This window comes from Setaria viridis, chromosome 3 (genome assembly GCF_005286985.2).
Source record: "Setaria viridis chromosome 3, Setaria_viridis_v4.0, whole genome shotgun sequence".
Taxonomy (NCBI): Eukaryota; Viridiplantae; Streptophyta; class Magnoliopsida; order Poales; family Poaceae; genus Setaria; species Setaria viridis.
In genome coordinates this window covers 18,369,688-18,382,109 of record NC_048265.2, presented here as the reverse complement: position 1 = coordinate 18,382,109, position 12,422 = coordinate 18,369,688, and the positions used below count along the sequence as shown (strand labels likewise).

Here is a 12,422-nt window from a genome sequence, read left to right as displayed (position 1 = left end):
TAAAAAACAACTATCTATTTTAAACAATTTTGTACATGAATCAAATGATACATACAACAAACACCATTGCAGTAGTCTCTGAGCATTGAACTCTTATTACTTCAAGTAAAACACTCTGTTCCTGAGCTCTGACTTTCTGCAAGTTGACTAACGAGTCGCCTGCATTTTTTTCCTGAATCCCCAAATCACATGGATACGAGCTTAATCAAACAAGTAACCACATGCGGCACCAGATAATTATATACGATCCTACATTTCAGATCGATGGATGCACAAGGGCAACGGAGTCATGCATCTCTAGTATACCGTCAACCATATACAGTACAGCTTGTTACATGTGCGTTTAAAAATTAAATCCCGGATCGATCGGTCAGCAAACTCACGTAATTAAACGGCGTCACAAACAGATGTACTCTGTGAATGTGCCAGTAGTTGATCAGAGATACGTGCAGTTGCATGTGCCACATCTCGCCAACATGTACAGGCCGCCGGCTAACAGCTTGTACTACGACTACGAGCTTGTCAGGAGTAGATCGCTAATGAAAACCACATGAACGTGCGTGCACATATCCGCTTGCCACTATTATATCCAGGAAGAATCGAGTACAAATTAACGTACCGTTCCAGTTGATCGATCGCTAGCTAAACTACTGTATATTAGGCTAAAGAGCTTGCGATGGAGCATACACGTCGTCTACACTGACGCTTTGCTGCTTGCTAGCATACGCCGTGTGCATGCACGTATACTCCATCCGTACCTAAAAAAACAAGTCGATTCAAAATTTATCAAAAAATAAATCATTACACTTAATTTAGCATGTATGCGTGTGCAGGTAAACATGCAGTAATCAATTACCGCTAAATATGGTTAATAAATAGAGACAAATTAATTTATTCTAATATTCGGAACTTTTTTTTTAGGACAGGGAGTAGGCCGGAACAATTTTTTTCCTTTAGCTAAAAAGAAATTTAACATATGCTAAACGGCGAATCGGGCCGTCGGACGGCGCTAGTCCTAGCTTGTGTTGTGGTATGAAGACCAACAAATTCATGGGCCGTCCTCTATCTAAACTCTAAGGTACCAGATGGGCCTCATCGAATAAGAGACAAAGGTGGGCCGCAGCCAATAATAAGAAAAACGTGGGCCGCTGCGACCTGTCGCCGTAAGCCCGCACGGGTCGCCACCCGCGCGGGCTTCAGATCTCCCCGTCCGCCGTGACGGCGGCGATCCGCCGCGACGCTGGTTCCGCCCGCCGCGCCGCTCCGCGAGTGAGCGCCTCGGCCTCAGGGCTGCTCTCTGGCGCGGCCGCGGGGATCGCCACAGGCTGCTGCTGTGCTGAGGGCAGGGAAAAAGCGCGTCGTGCGGATCCGCGGCTCGACTCTGAAGACCGGCTCTTGTAAGCTCTCGTTCTCTTCTCCCTAGCAATCTAGTAGTAATAGGGAATGTTCTTCGCCGTTGTCGATACACATTGGTCCGGAGACGCAATAGGGTTTCAGTTTGCAGTGGCAGTTTGCACAATGAGCCGTATTTCGGGCCAATCTTACAAATATCTGTGCTATGAGTATGAGGTCAAAGCGATGGGTACATGGAGTCTATGAACTACACCTCAATTTATCAACTGCTTGCCTAAGAATACTTCTTGTTTGTTTTGATTCCTGTTTCCTCTCTTCTGATCTTGCAATTTTAACTAATGCGTAATGCCTTTCCTGTGTTTGTACACTTCTATGATTGTCTTGGAGTAAAGTACATCCACCATACATGAAGTTGTATCTTGCATCACCATACATGAAGTTGCATTACTGTTTCACTTTGGTCCAACAAGTTGTAAATGTTGCACCCACGATACACCAAGTTGCATCATTATTTCACTTTGATCCAACAAGTTGTAAATGTTGCACCCACCGTACACGAAGTTGTTCATTGGGTGCATGTATTCCAATGTATACCACACTATGTATTCTACAGATATGGCATGCCAGCGAGTACATAGAAGGGTCGAGATGCTTGCTAGGGTCTACAGGACACAGAAGAAAAATTATTAAACACACAGGGAACTATTGAATTAACCTGTTGGTACTGTAAAACACTAGGAAAAATTAGGCCACACCCTCAAAGAAATTAACCAAAAATTTTCTGCTCGAGCGAGCGCTAATCTTCCATTAGCTGCGACAGCAGTTGTTGGGTGATTTCATAATCGCGTGAATTAGTAGGAGCTGGCTGCACCCACACAAGCACACGCTAATGAAAGCAGGCCGTGAGAGAAAAAAAGAAAAGAACTCCTCGCACGAGTACTAGCCCTAGGAAGTCCCAATCACTCCCCTTACGTACCACATATCTCCCCCACCCGTGCAGCCACCCTATCTTGCATGCTCTCGAGCTCCCCCCAACCCTGGCCGCCTCTGTCCAAGCCTCGATCTCTTTGTTGCAGCTGACTTGCCGATGGCGTTGGCATCGTTGGGGTGGTGTGCCGACAACATGTAATTAGATGAGCACCAACTACTGGTGCTATCTTGCCAATTGGCATCCATAGAATTTACACTGTTGGAGTACACTGGACTGTTTATGCACATAATGGATAACTTAGTGTATGGTGGGCACAACGTTTGCAATTTGTTGGACCAAAGTGAAACAATAATGCAACTTCATGTAGGGTTGGGTGCAACATTTGCAACTTGTTGGACCAAAGTGAAACAATGATGCAACTTTATGTACTGTGGATGTACTTTACTCATTGTCTTGTATCATCCGCAACTCGCCACGACTACAAGGGATTTTTGGATGCCAGGACACGGGTCCCCTCCAAATTTGTCAGTTGTTACGGGAATAGAGCACCCACTTTTACCCAAGCAAGCCTGAAAAAATTACATAACTAGTTATACGTACTAGCTAACAGGAGAGAACATTATGATTCATGGCATATTGGTGTTAGTATGGATAAGCTTAGAGATGATTTGGTGGTGTTCTGACCTGTTTTACAACAGAGTCCGATGATCCAGCATGACAGCTTCCAGAACCATAATTCGTGCAGTCCCCCACGGGATTTCCATAGCTTGCAAACTCAATTGCCGAGATCTGTTTTCCTTCCTGGCACCAGAGATTGACTGCTGGTTCATTGTCCTGGGACTGGAGTGATGGTGCAGACAGCTCATTCACATTGCTACACACTCTTGTGACGGACAGTGTGTTCACTGTTATCTGTTGTGGGTCACCTCCCATTTCCTCAAAAAGGACCAGGATGTTGTCTTGAGGGTTTAGAAATTGCCGTGGTATGTGGTACCTTAGGAATGTCGTTGCAGTCAGACATTTGCTTGTGAGATTGTAGGGAAGAGAGTGAGGGAACTGGAGGTAACTCTACTTACAAAGATTGCGAAGGATTGCCACTAGGAGCCTTGAAAGAGACCCAATATCGTCCGATGCTCTCTCCGTTGATCCACACTTCACCCTTACCCATACTAGTAAGGTTCAGTGCTATTGCGTCATTCCCTGCTGGTGTGGGAAATGTTGTCTGGCTCACAAAACAAATGATACTAGTTATAGTTTACTGCCTAAATAGTAGACGCGGCCAAAAACTGTGAACCAATTTTTCTGTACTCTGTACCTTGTACCAAATAAGCGGACTATATGCCAAATTGTTGATAGTTGTCCATTCAACACGTTTTGATCCTTCTTGTGTGTAGATGTGATTCCTTTCCCCAAATAAGCCAACCTGCGTTTAATCAGAAAGCTCAAAATCAAGCATCTAATGTTTGCCTCCCAGTTTTCATTCCAATACTAACTTGACTTGGACTTACTTGGTTTCCCCATAGCTCATTGTCGAGCAGATGTTCTGGCTCTTGTCCCTGCTGTATGCTCACTTTCCGGATTCCAAAGACTCTTCTTTCCATATGAGCACCAGAATCCTTTAAGTTAGTAGATGAAAGCTCAGTATGTTGCATGTCTATTAATTCAAAGACATGTGTCTTAAAGTTATAGTACTCGTGCTCGACAATATATGTTATTTAAAATTGATCTGAAAGCAGATTATTATCACAGGTTTTATAAACAATTCTCTTTGTGTTTGGAGGACCAATCATGGAGCATCTTGATCCCCACTTTTAGCTTTCTCTAATTGGTAATTCTTTATAGTTCACCATATAGTAGGGTTGTATGATTTATACCGGTGATCCAACCATAGCACTTAGCAATGATATGTTGTTCGGTCCTTCATTGAGAGAAATATTCGTGCTGAGAATTATACTGGCAGGTCCATCATGACTCCCATGTATTCTACCTAAAATGTTATGGAAAAGAGTTGACAAGTACAAATTAGAGAAGAGCGAACACTTCTGGAACATACGTATAATTCAATGCGTTAATTGTAAAATTCAAAAACAAGAATGGTGTTATCTGGACTATGTGCCATGATTTCATAAATAGAAAAATATACTTGAAGAATTTTGGGAAGACCATGGTGTTTAATAAGATTCTTACCTACATATGCATTGTTGACAAAGGCATGCAAAATATGTGCTCGTGACTCAACATTAATTAGCACAAGCTGGCCATCATCACTTGGTGTATATTCATAACTGCATTTGCGAGAGTTTCCTTTACCATATGTCGATAGTGATGAAACAAGTAAACATCGTAAGCAAGGATCAAATGATGGAGCAAAGGATCTTTTGGAAAGTTTATCTCACCCAACAATGTACCATAGATAGTCTGTCTCATCTTTAGTGGTTGATAGATGGTCAAAGAGTTGGTTTCCAGTGTACATAGCTTTACTCACATCTTGAGGAATTGGTTCTTTGAATGCCTTCCAAGTATTAATGTCACTGAAAGATTGTACTTCTTCAGCTGTTCTTGACCCATGCTGAGCATTTACCTGTGACATAAAAAAAAACCAGACAAATGATGACAAAAATTGATGGAATTTTCCTGTATTCTATTGTTAGGGAACCAAAAAAAAAAAGATCTTCCATAAAAATTATGTAGGTTTACTCACCTTAGCAGTTTCAAAAACTACTCTCTTACAATCTGAGAGAATGCTGATTGATTTAGGGGCCAGTTGCAATGATATATTACGAAATACGACCTCTGATATCTGATGCTGATCAAAGTTGACTAGGAAAGCCACACATTGCGATTCTGTTTCAAAAATATGTGCCTGGAGTGCATCATACATTATGTCCTTATCTTGGTGGAATCTATTGAAATAAAGCATTGAATTTTCCTTTTGTGTAATTTTTACCTCTTGTTCTTGACCTAAAGAAAAATTGGAGTATGTCCCGAATAGTAATGGTTCTGATGACTGTTTTACTGCAGTATGCAGTTCTCTGAGATGACCCCATGTTGGTTGCCATATTAAACCTGGATATGATTCATTGAATTTATTGATGTGCTTTGAATTATGAAATTGTGTAAATATATTTAGCACGCTTCCATTTGTATAAATAATTAAATATTTACCATACTCATCAAGAGGAGCTCCATCATAGTAGTTTGTTGTCACATATGAAGAAGAAAACCTCCCGAAGTTCGTTCCCCCATGGTACTGTATCATTATCAACAGACAAGAACAACAACAACAACAAAGCCTTTGTATGATAATCAGCAGAAAATGAGATATATACTGAGAGGTAATGCTGTGAAATATTCAATTCTTTTCTCAGGAAGTTCATACCATATAGTAGCTCATGTAGCTTCCATTCTTTCTTGCTATAAAGAGTGCAACTGCAAAGGCAATATCTTCTGGAGATCTCAATTTTGTGTCATTACCGTATATAAGATAGCTGCATGCAGAAATAATCTACCATTAAGCACTTTTTATCCCATCATAATCTGGGAACATAAAACTAAAAAGTGAAATATCATAGCACAGATACCGAGAGGTCCAATTTTCTGTCCACAGTGCAGGCTTATTAGCTGAGTTTGGTCCAACAAATGTTTCTCCACAGATAAGCCCATTGCAGGTATTGATCTAACCATAAATTTGTAAATTTTTAATTAGATTGGTTTGAACTTGCTGCTAACTTGTGGAAATTAAGTGTAGTAGTATGAGAATGAATACCGACAACTGGATCTGGAGCATCATTTTGCTTGCACATCGTCCAGGGAACACCTGTCTGAAGGTTTACAGCCATTGCAGCTGCCCACCTGACATAACGTTGCCCACTTGAGCCAAATGCAGGCTCAACCATTTGGTATTCATTCTCAATCTGCATATAGTTATGTTGTTAGATGATATGCAAGTCAAAATATAAAGAACTTTGTCATTTTGCTGACCTGAGAAGTTATAATGGGGCCTCCTTGTGGGTAATAAAGCCCTTCATGTTTCATCATGCTTACTATATCTGTGACAAATCTTTGCATATGTTGCTGCATAGATCAAATGCAATTTAATATGATGCCTTAAGAGGTTTATCATGATAAAATCACTGATGAAGTACAAAGTACTTAACTAGTGCTTCATTTGGTTGGGCAGGTTTACTTACCTTAAAGGGTTCGTTGTCACTTCGGAATGTAATATTTGGGACATCATGTAGCCAAAACGGAAATCCTCTGTGCAAACAAAAGATATTCAGCATTTGTTGAGGTAATATCTAGCTTTATTTTACTTTGTTGTTATACTATTCTCATCAGCTTTTATAAAACGGTTCTTTAAAACAATTTAGTTTGGTGAGAATATGCTCTGTAGAACCATTTATATTTCTTTCATTCATACCCGTATTTCCATTCTGCCTCTATGAAAGGACCAATCCTGAGGCTGACATAGAGTCCTTGAGCTTGAATCTCTTTGATGAATTTCACAAGATCATATCTCCCCTCGAAGTTGTACTGTTGAAATCGCATCTCTTAGTATTTTGACCACTTGTATATAGTAGGATGCTTTGCATGTGTTTTTATAGGCATCCATATAGAATTGGAAATAGCGTTTACCTGGCCCTGGACAGGCTCATGAACATTCCAAAATACATAAGTCTGTATTACATCAAGGCCACCTTCCTTTGCTTTAGCAATGAGTCTTGGCCACATCTGCCAATCATTCAAGAACTTCTTAAGAGGGGAATAACTGAAGGTTGCAGTATATATGAAGATTTTCATCTAGCTACACCCTCGAGCTAAGGATTTGAGTGTGCATGTATTCACTTTCTGAAATGCCTGACCTCTGAGCCAATTCGGCTATATGAGATAATCAGAATTCAGAATATCAGGATAGCTGGTCTATCTGACTGAGTGACTGATGCATCCAAATTTGCACACCGTTGCAACATGTCATTGGTGCGCCATGATCTATAGTGCTTGTTTATAAAAGATGCAGGCTTGTGAAAATGGCAATATTGTCTGTAGGGCCAGTGAAGGCAACTAGAGTCTAGACAGGAACTCAGCAAGTGAGCACAGGAAACAACGTTTTTTTTTTTTGCGCAGCTGCACTGGGAGATTGGAGCAACCGAGCAACTCATGTCCACCAGGTCCCTGATCATATCAGCTGGACATTGACTTTGGTGCAAAGATAAATTGCTAATAGAGATCAAAATTTTTCTTTGGCAAAGTTTTTTCCAAGCAACGTCGTGAACACTAACCTCAGGTGTGCTTCTGGTGTAGTGCATCTCACCGGCGAACAGCACCCTCCTCGTGCCATCCACTACCAGGGCCCTGCTGTCCAGCGTCACCTCTCTCCGCACGCCGTCTCCTTCCTCCACCCACCGCCTTCTCTCTGCCGCTGCCGCCGGCGTGCACACGGTCGCCAACACGGCGAGCACGGCGATGTTTATCGGCATTTCTCTGGTTACTATGGTACTTCACTCTCTGATTCCTAGGGTACTTCACTGCTGCTCTGCTCAAGTTTCTTCTGCCTGGGGCGGTAACATGTGCATGATTGGGACTTGGGGAGGTCAGGCAGTTTAAAGGGCAATGCGTGCATATATACAATAGCGGACGCGGAGATGGTGTTGGGAAGGTCATGCATGTGTACACTGTGCGTCTCTAAAATCTACCATGAACATGCATGTGGTGACATTTTGGTCACTAGCCAGGTTGGCAACCCAAGGTTTGGCCAGATAGTTTCAAGTTCAAGGGAATGGATGAACTATGAGAAGCCAAAGTGATAAGGAATCAAATGCTTGCCAAATCTGTGCCAAATTTGATCAAGGGTAACTGCAAACAATTGACTTATCCAGTGGATCTCTCTGGCCTCTGGGTTTCGTATCGCATCGTATCTACCAACAGGAGTGAATTGCTAAGCACGTTACCAACCAATAGGCTCGCAAATATCTACACCTTTGTCCCATGCAGGTGCAATCTCGAGAACGATAGTTTCAGAACTTTCCGTGGACTATCAAAGTAGAGTATATACAGCCTATCGATCTACAGTACTGGTATACAATTTAAAAGATGGTTTCACACTTGTGCGTCAGTTTGGAATTTGGACCCGGATCCAGACGAACATCGGTTCGCCAATTTGGCAATTTGCAGTGACCGTACATCGTTTGGACGGTCAAATTGTGTCAATAAAAAATCGTACTACTCACCGACGCATCGTTGACTGATGGACGATACTGTGACTTTGTTAGCATGTCTCTACATCCTCAAACCACACATGCAGGTAGTACTTAGTTGGCTACTGTCTGTCTTCAAATATTTGAGTGATGCGCGCGATCTCTCTTTGGGATCATGCGACAAAGGAAGAATGGAAGAAGTCCTGGATAGACTGGTTGAGCAGCTACTCTGCGTCTGTGCGTATGCATTTTGAAGCACGGAACACTTGCAATTGCAAATGCAATGCACTCTGCAGGTCCAAAACTCCAGATCACGCACTGTACGTCCCCACTTTGAGGACAAGTGATACCACCCTAGTATACCTCCCCTGTGCGTCAACCAAAAGACACATTGCTTGTCCCGTTGCTTGGCGTGCACTAAAATAAACAGCAGAAAAAAAACATAGGGACTTATTATTTAATTTCCTCATCCACTGAGGTCAATCTCAATGCACATTTACCCAGATTGAGAACTTGGTAACTGTACATGTTGGATTTCATGGTGATGAAATTTCTCTTACATACAATGAAACTTCCTCTCTTTTTTTCTCATAATAATCTGATGTGGCATGTTATTTAATGGTTATAAAATTCTTAATGAAATCTCCACTGAGACTGGTCTAAACAAATTAAAGGAGAAAAAAACGTGGGCATTTTTCACTGTTCTTAATTTGGACAGGACGCGCGTCGTGGTTCCACGGGGAGCAGTGCCGTGAAAGACCGTGTGCTATTTGACTAGAGTAGAGATCTCGATGCGTGGCCGGATGACCAATGCGTGCCCGTGCCGCATCACTGGACACAGCGTGCGCGCAAGCGCAGAGTCGTTAAATCACCGACGAAACCGGATGCAGAGCAACACGCGACTCTCCCACCTTCTCGATGCGAAAATACGCATGAACATACGCGTCCACTTGCTAGCTCGCCTAGATTGAGCGCTAAAATCATATCAACACACGAACGCACTTAAACATGCAGCCCATAAAGAAGTTCCTTGCTGGGTTGATGCGGCGGCCAGTCAGACCTATGTGGCAGGCCGGTCAGACCGGTCTCGCTAGGGAGGTCAGCGAGAGACCAACGAGCGTCTACCCGGGAGGGGTTCGTCGGGGACAGGCGCAACTTGGGTTGCACTAGGTTTGGCAGACCAGCTAGGGCGCCTTCTCATGCCATGGAGACGAGAGAAGAACAACACGTAGGGTTGAAAAATTAGGATAAAGAGGATAAAAGGTAGATTGATTTGTGATCAATTGGATACCTCTCAATCGGTCGTGGCTCTTTTTATATTTACAGGGAGGGGATGTCTTTGCTCTATTAGGAGTCGAAACCCTTACAAATTCCGTGTCAAAATACAACTCTTAACTTGAACTACCCAGACCAAACCGGTCTGACCGCCCTAGCAAACCGGTCTGACCGCCCTGGCAAAACGGTCTGATCGGTTTTCCTAGGTGCAGATCTTCCCGAAGTCATAACTCTCTCATCCAAACTTCAAATCGGATGTTTTACCTATGCATTTTAATCTACTTGACGAGAGCTACACAATGGTGAGATCTAATTTGCATTTTGAGGAGTTTAGTCCAACCAATCTAACCGACGAGGAGACCGGTTCAGAGTTATGATCGTCCATTTGCTAATTTTGACCGTCAAAGAATATGCTACCATCGGATCGATTAGTTCACCGACGCATCGTGCATGCGCGTTCGAGTGAATAGAACGGATGGAGAGGATCAAGGGCAGGGGCGCGGCAGGTCCTCGCATCCGACTTTCAGTTGGGACGTGCGTTAATTTTCCGCTTTGCACCCTTTTTCCGGTACGCGGCGAGCGCTGATCACGCATCTCTTTTCATTTACCAACGACGACGACAGAGCAGTTGCGCTGCGCCGGGGACTGCGGCGGTGGCGTTTCTTTTTCGTTAAAGCGGAGTCCACTGTCCATCATTGAGCGATCGATCGTCCGCTCCAACTAGATAACGTGCATACGGCACTAGCGAGAGCGAGCGAGCGAGCTGTCAGCACGAACTAACCGGTCGTGCGCAATGATTTATTCGCCAACGACGATGGGCACTTGGCAGCAGGCCGGGGCAGCTGGACAACGCCGCCGCGAGCCAGGATAGCCGGGCTTTCTCAGATGATGGCAGAGGGCACCTGGGTGCCAAAGGACGCCGTGGCCACCGGCGGGTGCGCGCGCGCGGCAGACGGGGCACGAGCAGGGGACGGCTCGCACATCCGCGACCCGTTTGCCATGAGCGCCCGGGCGGTGGAGCACACGCGCCGTGCCGTGCGCCGCGCCGGCGCGTCATGCGGAGCGCCCCCGCGGCCAGGCCGAGCGCCAAGGCGGGACGGGTGGGCGAACCGATCGTGTTGACGACACAGGCACGCGCACGCGCGCGGCCTCTATCGCGAGCCCCGGGGGCCCGTTCATTCTACCGCGAGCTGAGCTGAGCCCGGCCGAGACAAAGGCGCCTGCAGCAGCAGGCAGCAGCACAGTCCGAGAGAGTCTTCGGGTGGAGCATCTCCGATCTCTACGCCGTGTGCCTACTCATCGACGACCGTGCATGCTTCATTATATGCAACGTGGATAAATCGCTCCTCCGACAAACCGCGACCGTGTGGAGGCGAAGCAACACCAACAAAAGTCTAAGCAATTCAGCCTCACCTGCGGATCCATTTTCTGTAGGGCAGGGACAGACACGCAAGGCCGGGCATGCACGCAAACTGAATGAAGTCGATCCATCGGTTCAGGTAAAATTGCAGCGTTCTAAAAAACCAAACCGATGGCACTGGCACATCCAATTATGCAAAATTGCAAACGGATCGAGGAGGTTGGCGATGCTCGTTACCTCAGGCGTGCTCCTTGGATAGTGCATCTCCCCGGAGAAGAGCATCCTCCTGGTGCCGTTCAGCACCAGAGCCCTGTGGTCGTACGTGACCTCTCCTTGCACGCCCCAGCCCTCCTCACTCCTCCATCGCCCGCTCCCTGCCGCGGCCGCCGTGCACACCGCCAGCCAGAGAACCACAATGCCGGCGACCACCTCCGCGACGCCCATCTATTTCACTCGCGCTCACGGTGTCCTTGATGATGATATTGTGAGTGGTGATCCCTCCCGAGAGTCGTCAGTTCCTTGCGGTCTGTTTGTGCTCGCTCTACTTATACTACCTGAATAGCTGCAGGCAGCAGAAACGGGCACGTTTGCACAGAATTGGCTGGATGGCGCGTGGTGGCAATTGGCATATCTCTTGCCAGCCTGCTATATGTACCATGATAATGTTTGGCCAGTTATTAATTGCTCCGTTTCATGTGTGAATGAGTATCATCAGATTGCTTGCGTTGCCGCGTCTCGATGGGGCGCCCGCCAGTTGCGTGCCAAAGGGTCTATTTCATGAAAATGGGAGAAGAAGAAATGGTGGCCTGTCTTAAAACAGTAGCAGCGCCACCACTCCGAAAAAATGGCGGCGGTCATCAGTAGCCCTGGTAATCAGTTTGGGTTTGTTAGTTTTAATGGTTAGGATTTTGTTTTGAATTTGTTTTAGTTGGGTTACAGTGGGCTGGCCCATCAGGTTGTCTGATTCGAATTGGATTGCTAGAGCAAGCAATCTTGATAGTGATCGGAGTGTATGTACTGGTATCAGGTTGATATGCCTTTCAGCCTATGGGTTACACACCGTTAGTGGACCAAAGCAATCTTGCTCGCATCACAGCCGTAGACGGGCAGACCAACCCAATCCTCACCGCTGCGCCGAGGGGTCGAGGGCCTCGCCTCGCCTCCCTCCCTCCCTCCCCTCCCACGATCCCGCCACCACCACCACGCATCCACCTTCACCTCACCCGCACCACCGCCACCTCACCCAAAACACCACCATGCCACGCCTCCTACCAGACCTGGCCTCCTCCACGGCCACCACCGGCTGTCC

General features: G+C 45.5%; 1 protein-coding gene and 1 long non-coding RNA gene across 9 annotated transcripts; one reads left to right on the top strand and one right to left on the bottom strand.

Annotated features, from left to right (window-relative positions):
• Positions 1-2,482: 2,482 nt before the first annotated feature.
• Positions 2,483-11,715, bottom strand: LOC117848665 (beta-galactosidase 7). 4 transcript variants are annotated; one of them, XM_034730161.2, is made up of 19 exons: positions 11,351-11,715; positions 6,920-7,015; positions 6,705-6,817; positions 6,475-6,541; positions 6,266-6,358; positions 6,055-6,198; positions 5,866-5,960; positions 5,664-5,772; positions 5,450-5,534; positions 5,232-5,350; positions 4,986-5,147; positions 4,681-4,865; positions 4,472-4,569; positions 4,159-4,271; positions 3,793-3,900; positions 3,600-3,707; positions 3,361-3,506; positions 2,969-3,278; positions 2,483-2,853 (listed from the first exon to the last, which is right to left on the bottom strand). In XM_034730161.2, the coding sequence occupies exons 1-19, from the start codon at positions 11,555-11,557 to the stop codon at positions 2,743-2,745; spliced, it is 2,469 nt and encodes an 822-aa protein (XP_034586052.1). In that variant the 5' UTR covers positions 11,558-11,715; the 3' UTR covers positions 2,483-2,742. The 4 variants fall into 4 exon arrangements, with proteins under 4 accessions (XP_034586052.1, XP_034586053.1, XP_034586051.1 ...); XM_034730162.2 differs by lacking the exon at positions 11,351-11,715 and adding an exon at positions 7,564-7,773; XM_034730160.2 differs by having other exon boundaries at positions 5,232-5,534.
• Positions 5,493-8,024, top strand: LOC117848667 (uncharacterized). Of its 5 annotated transcripts, XR_011897796.1 has the most exons (5): positions 5,493-5,952; positions 6,033-6,183; positions 6,465-6,575; positions 7,409-7,485; positions 7,586-8,024. It is a non-coding gene; the product is annotated as an uncharacterized lncRNA (long non-coding RNA). The 5 variants fall into 5 exon arrangements; XR_011897795.1 differs by having other exon boundaries at positions 7,409-8,024; XR_004638909.2 differs by having other exon boundaries at positions 6,465-7,485.
• Positions 11,716-12,422: the final 707 nt, after the last annotated feature.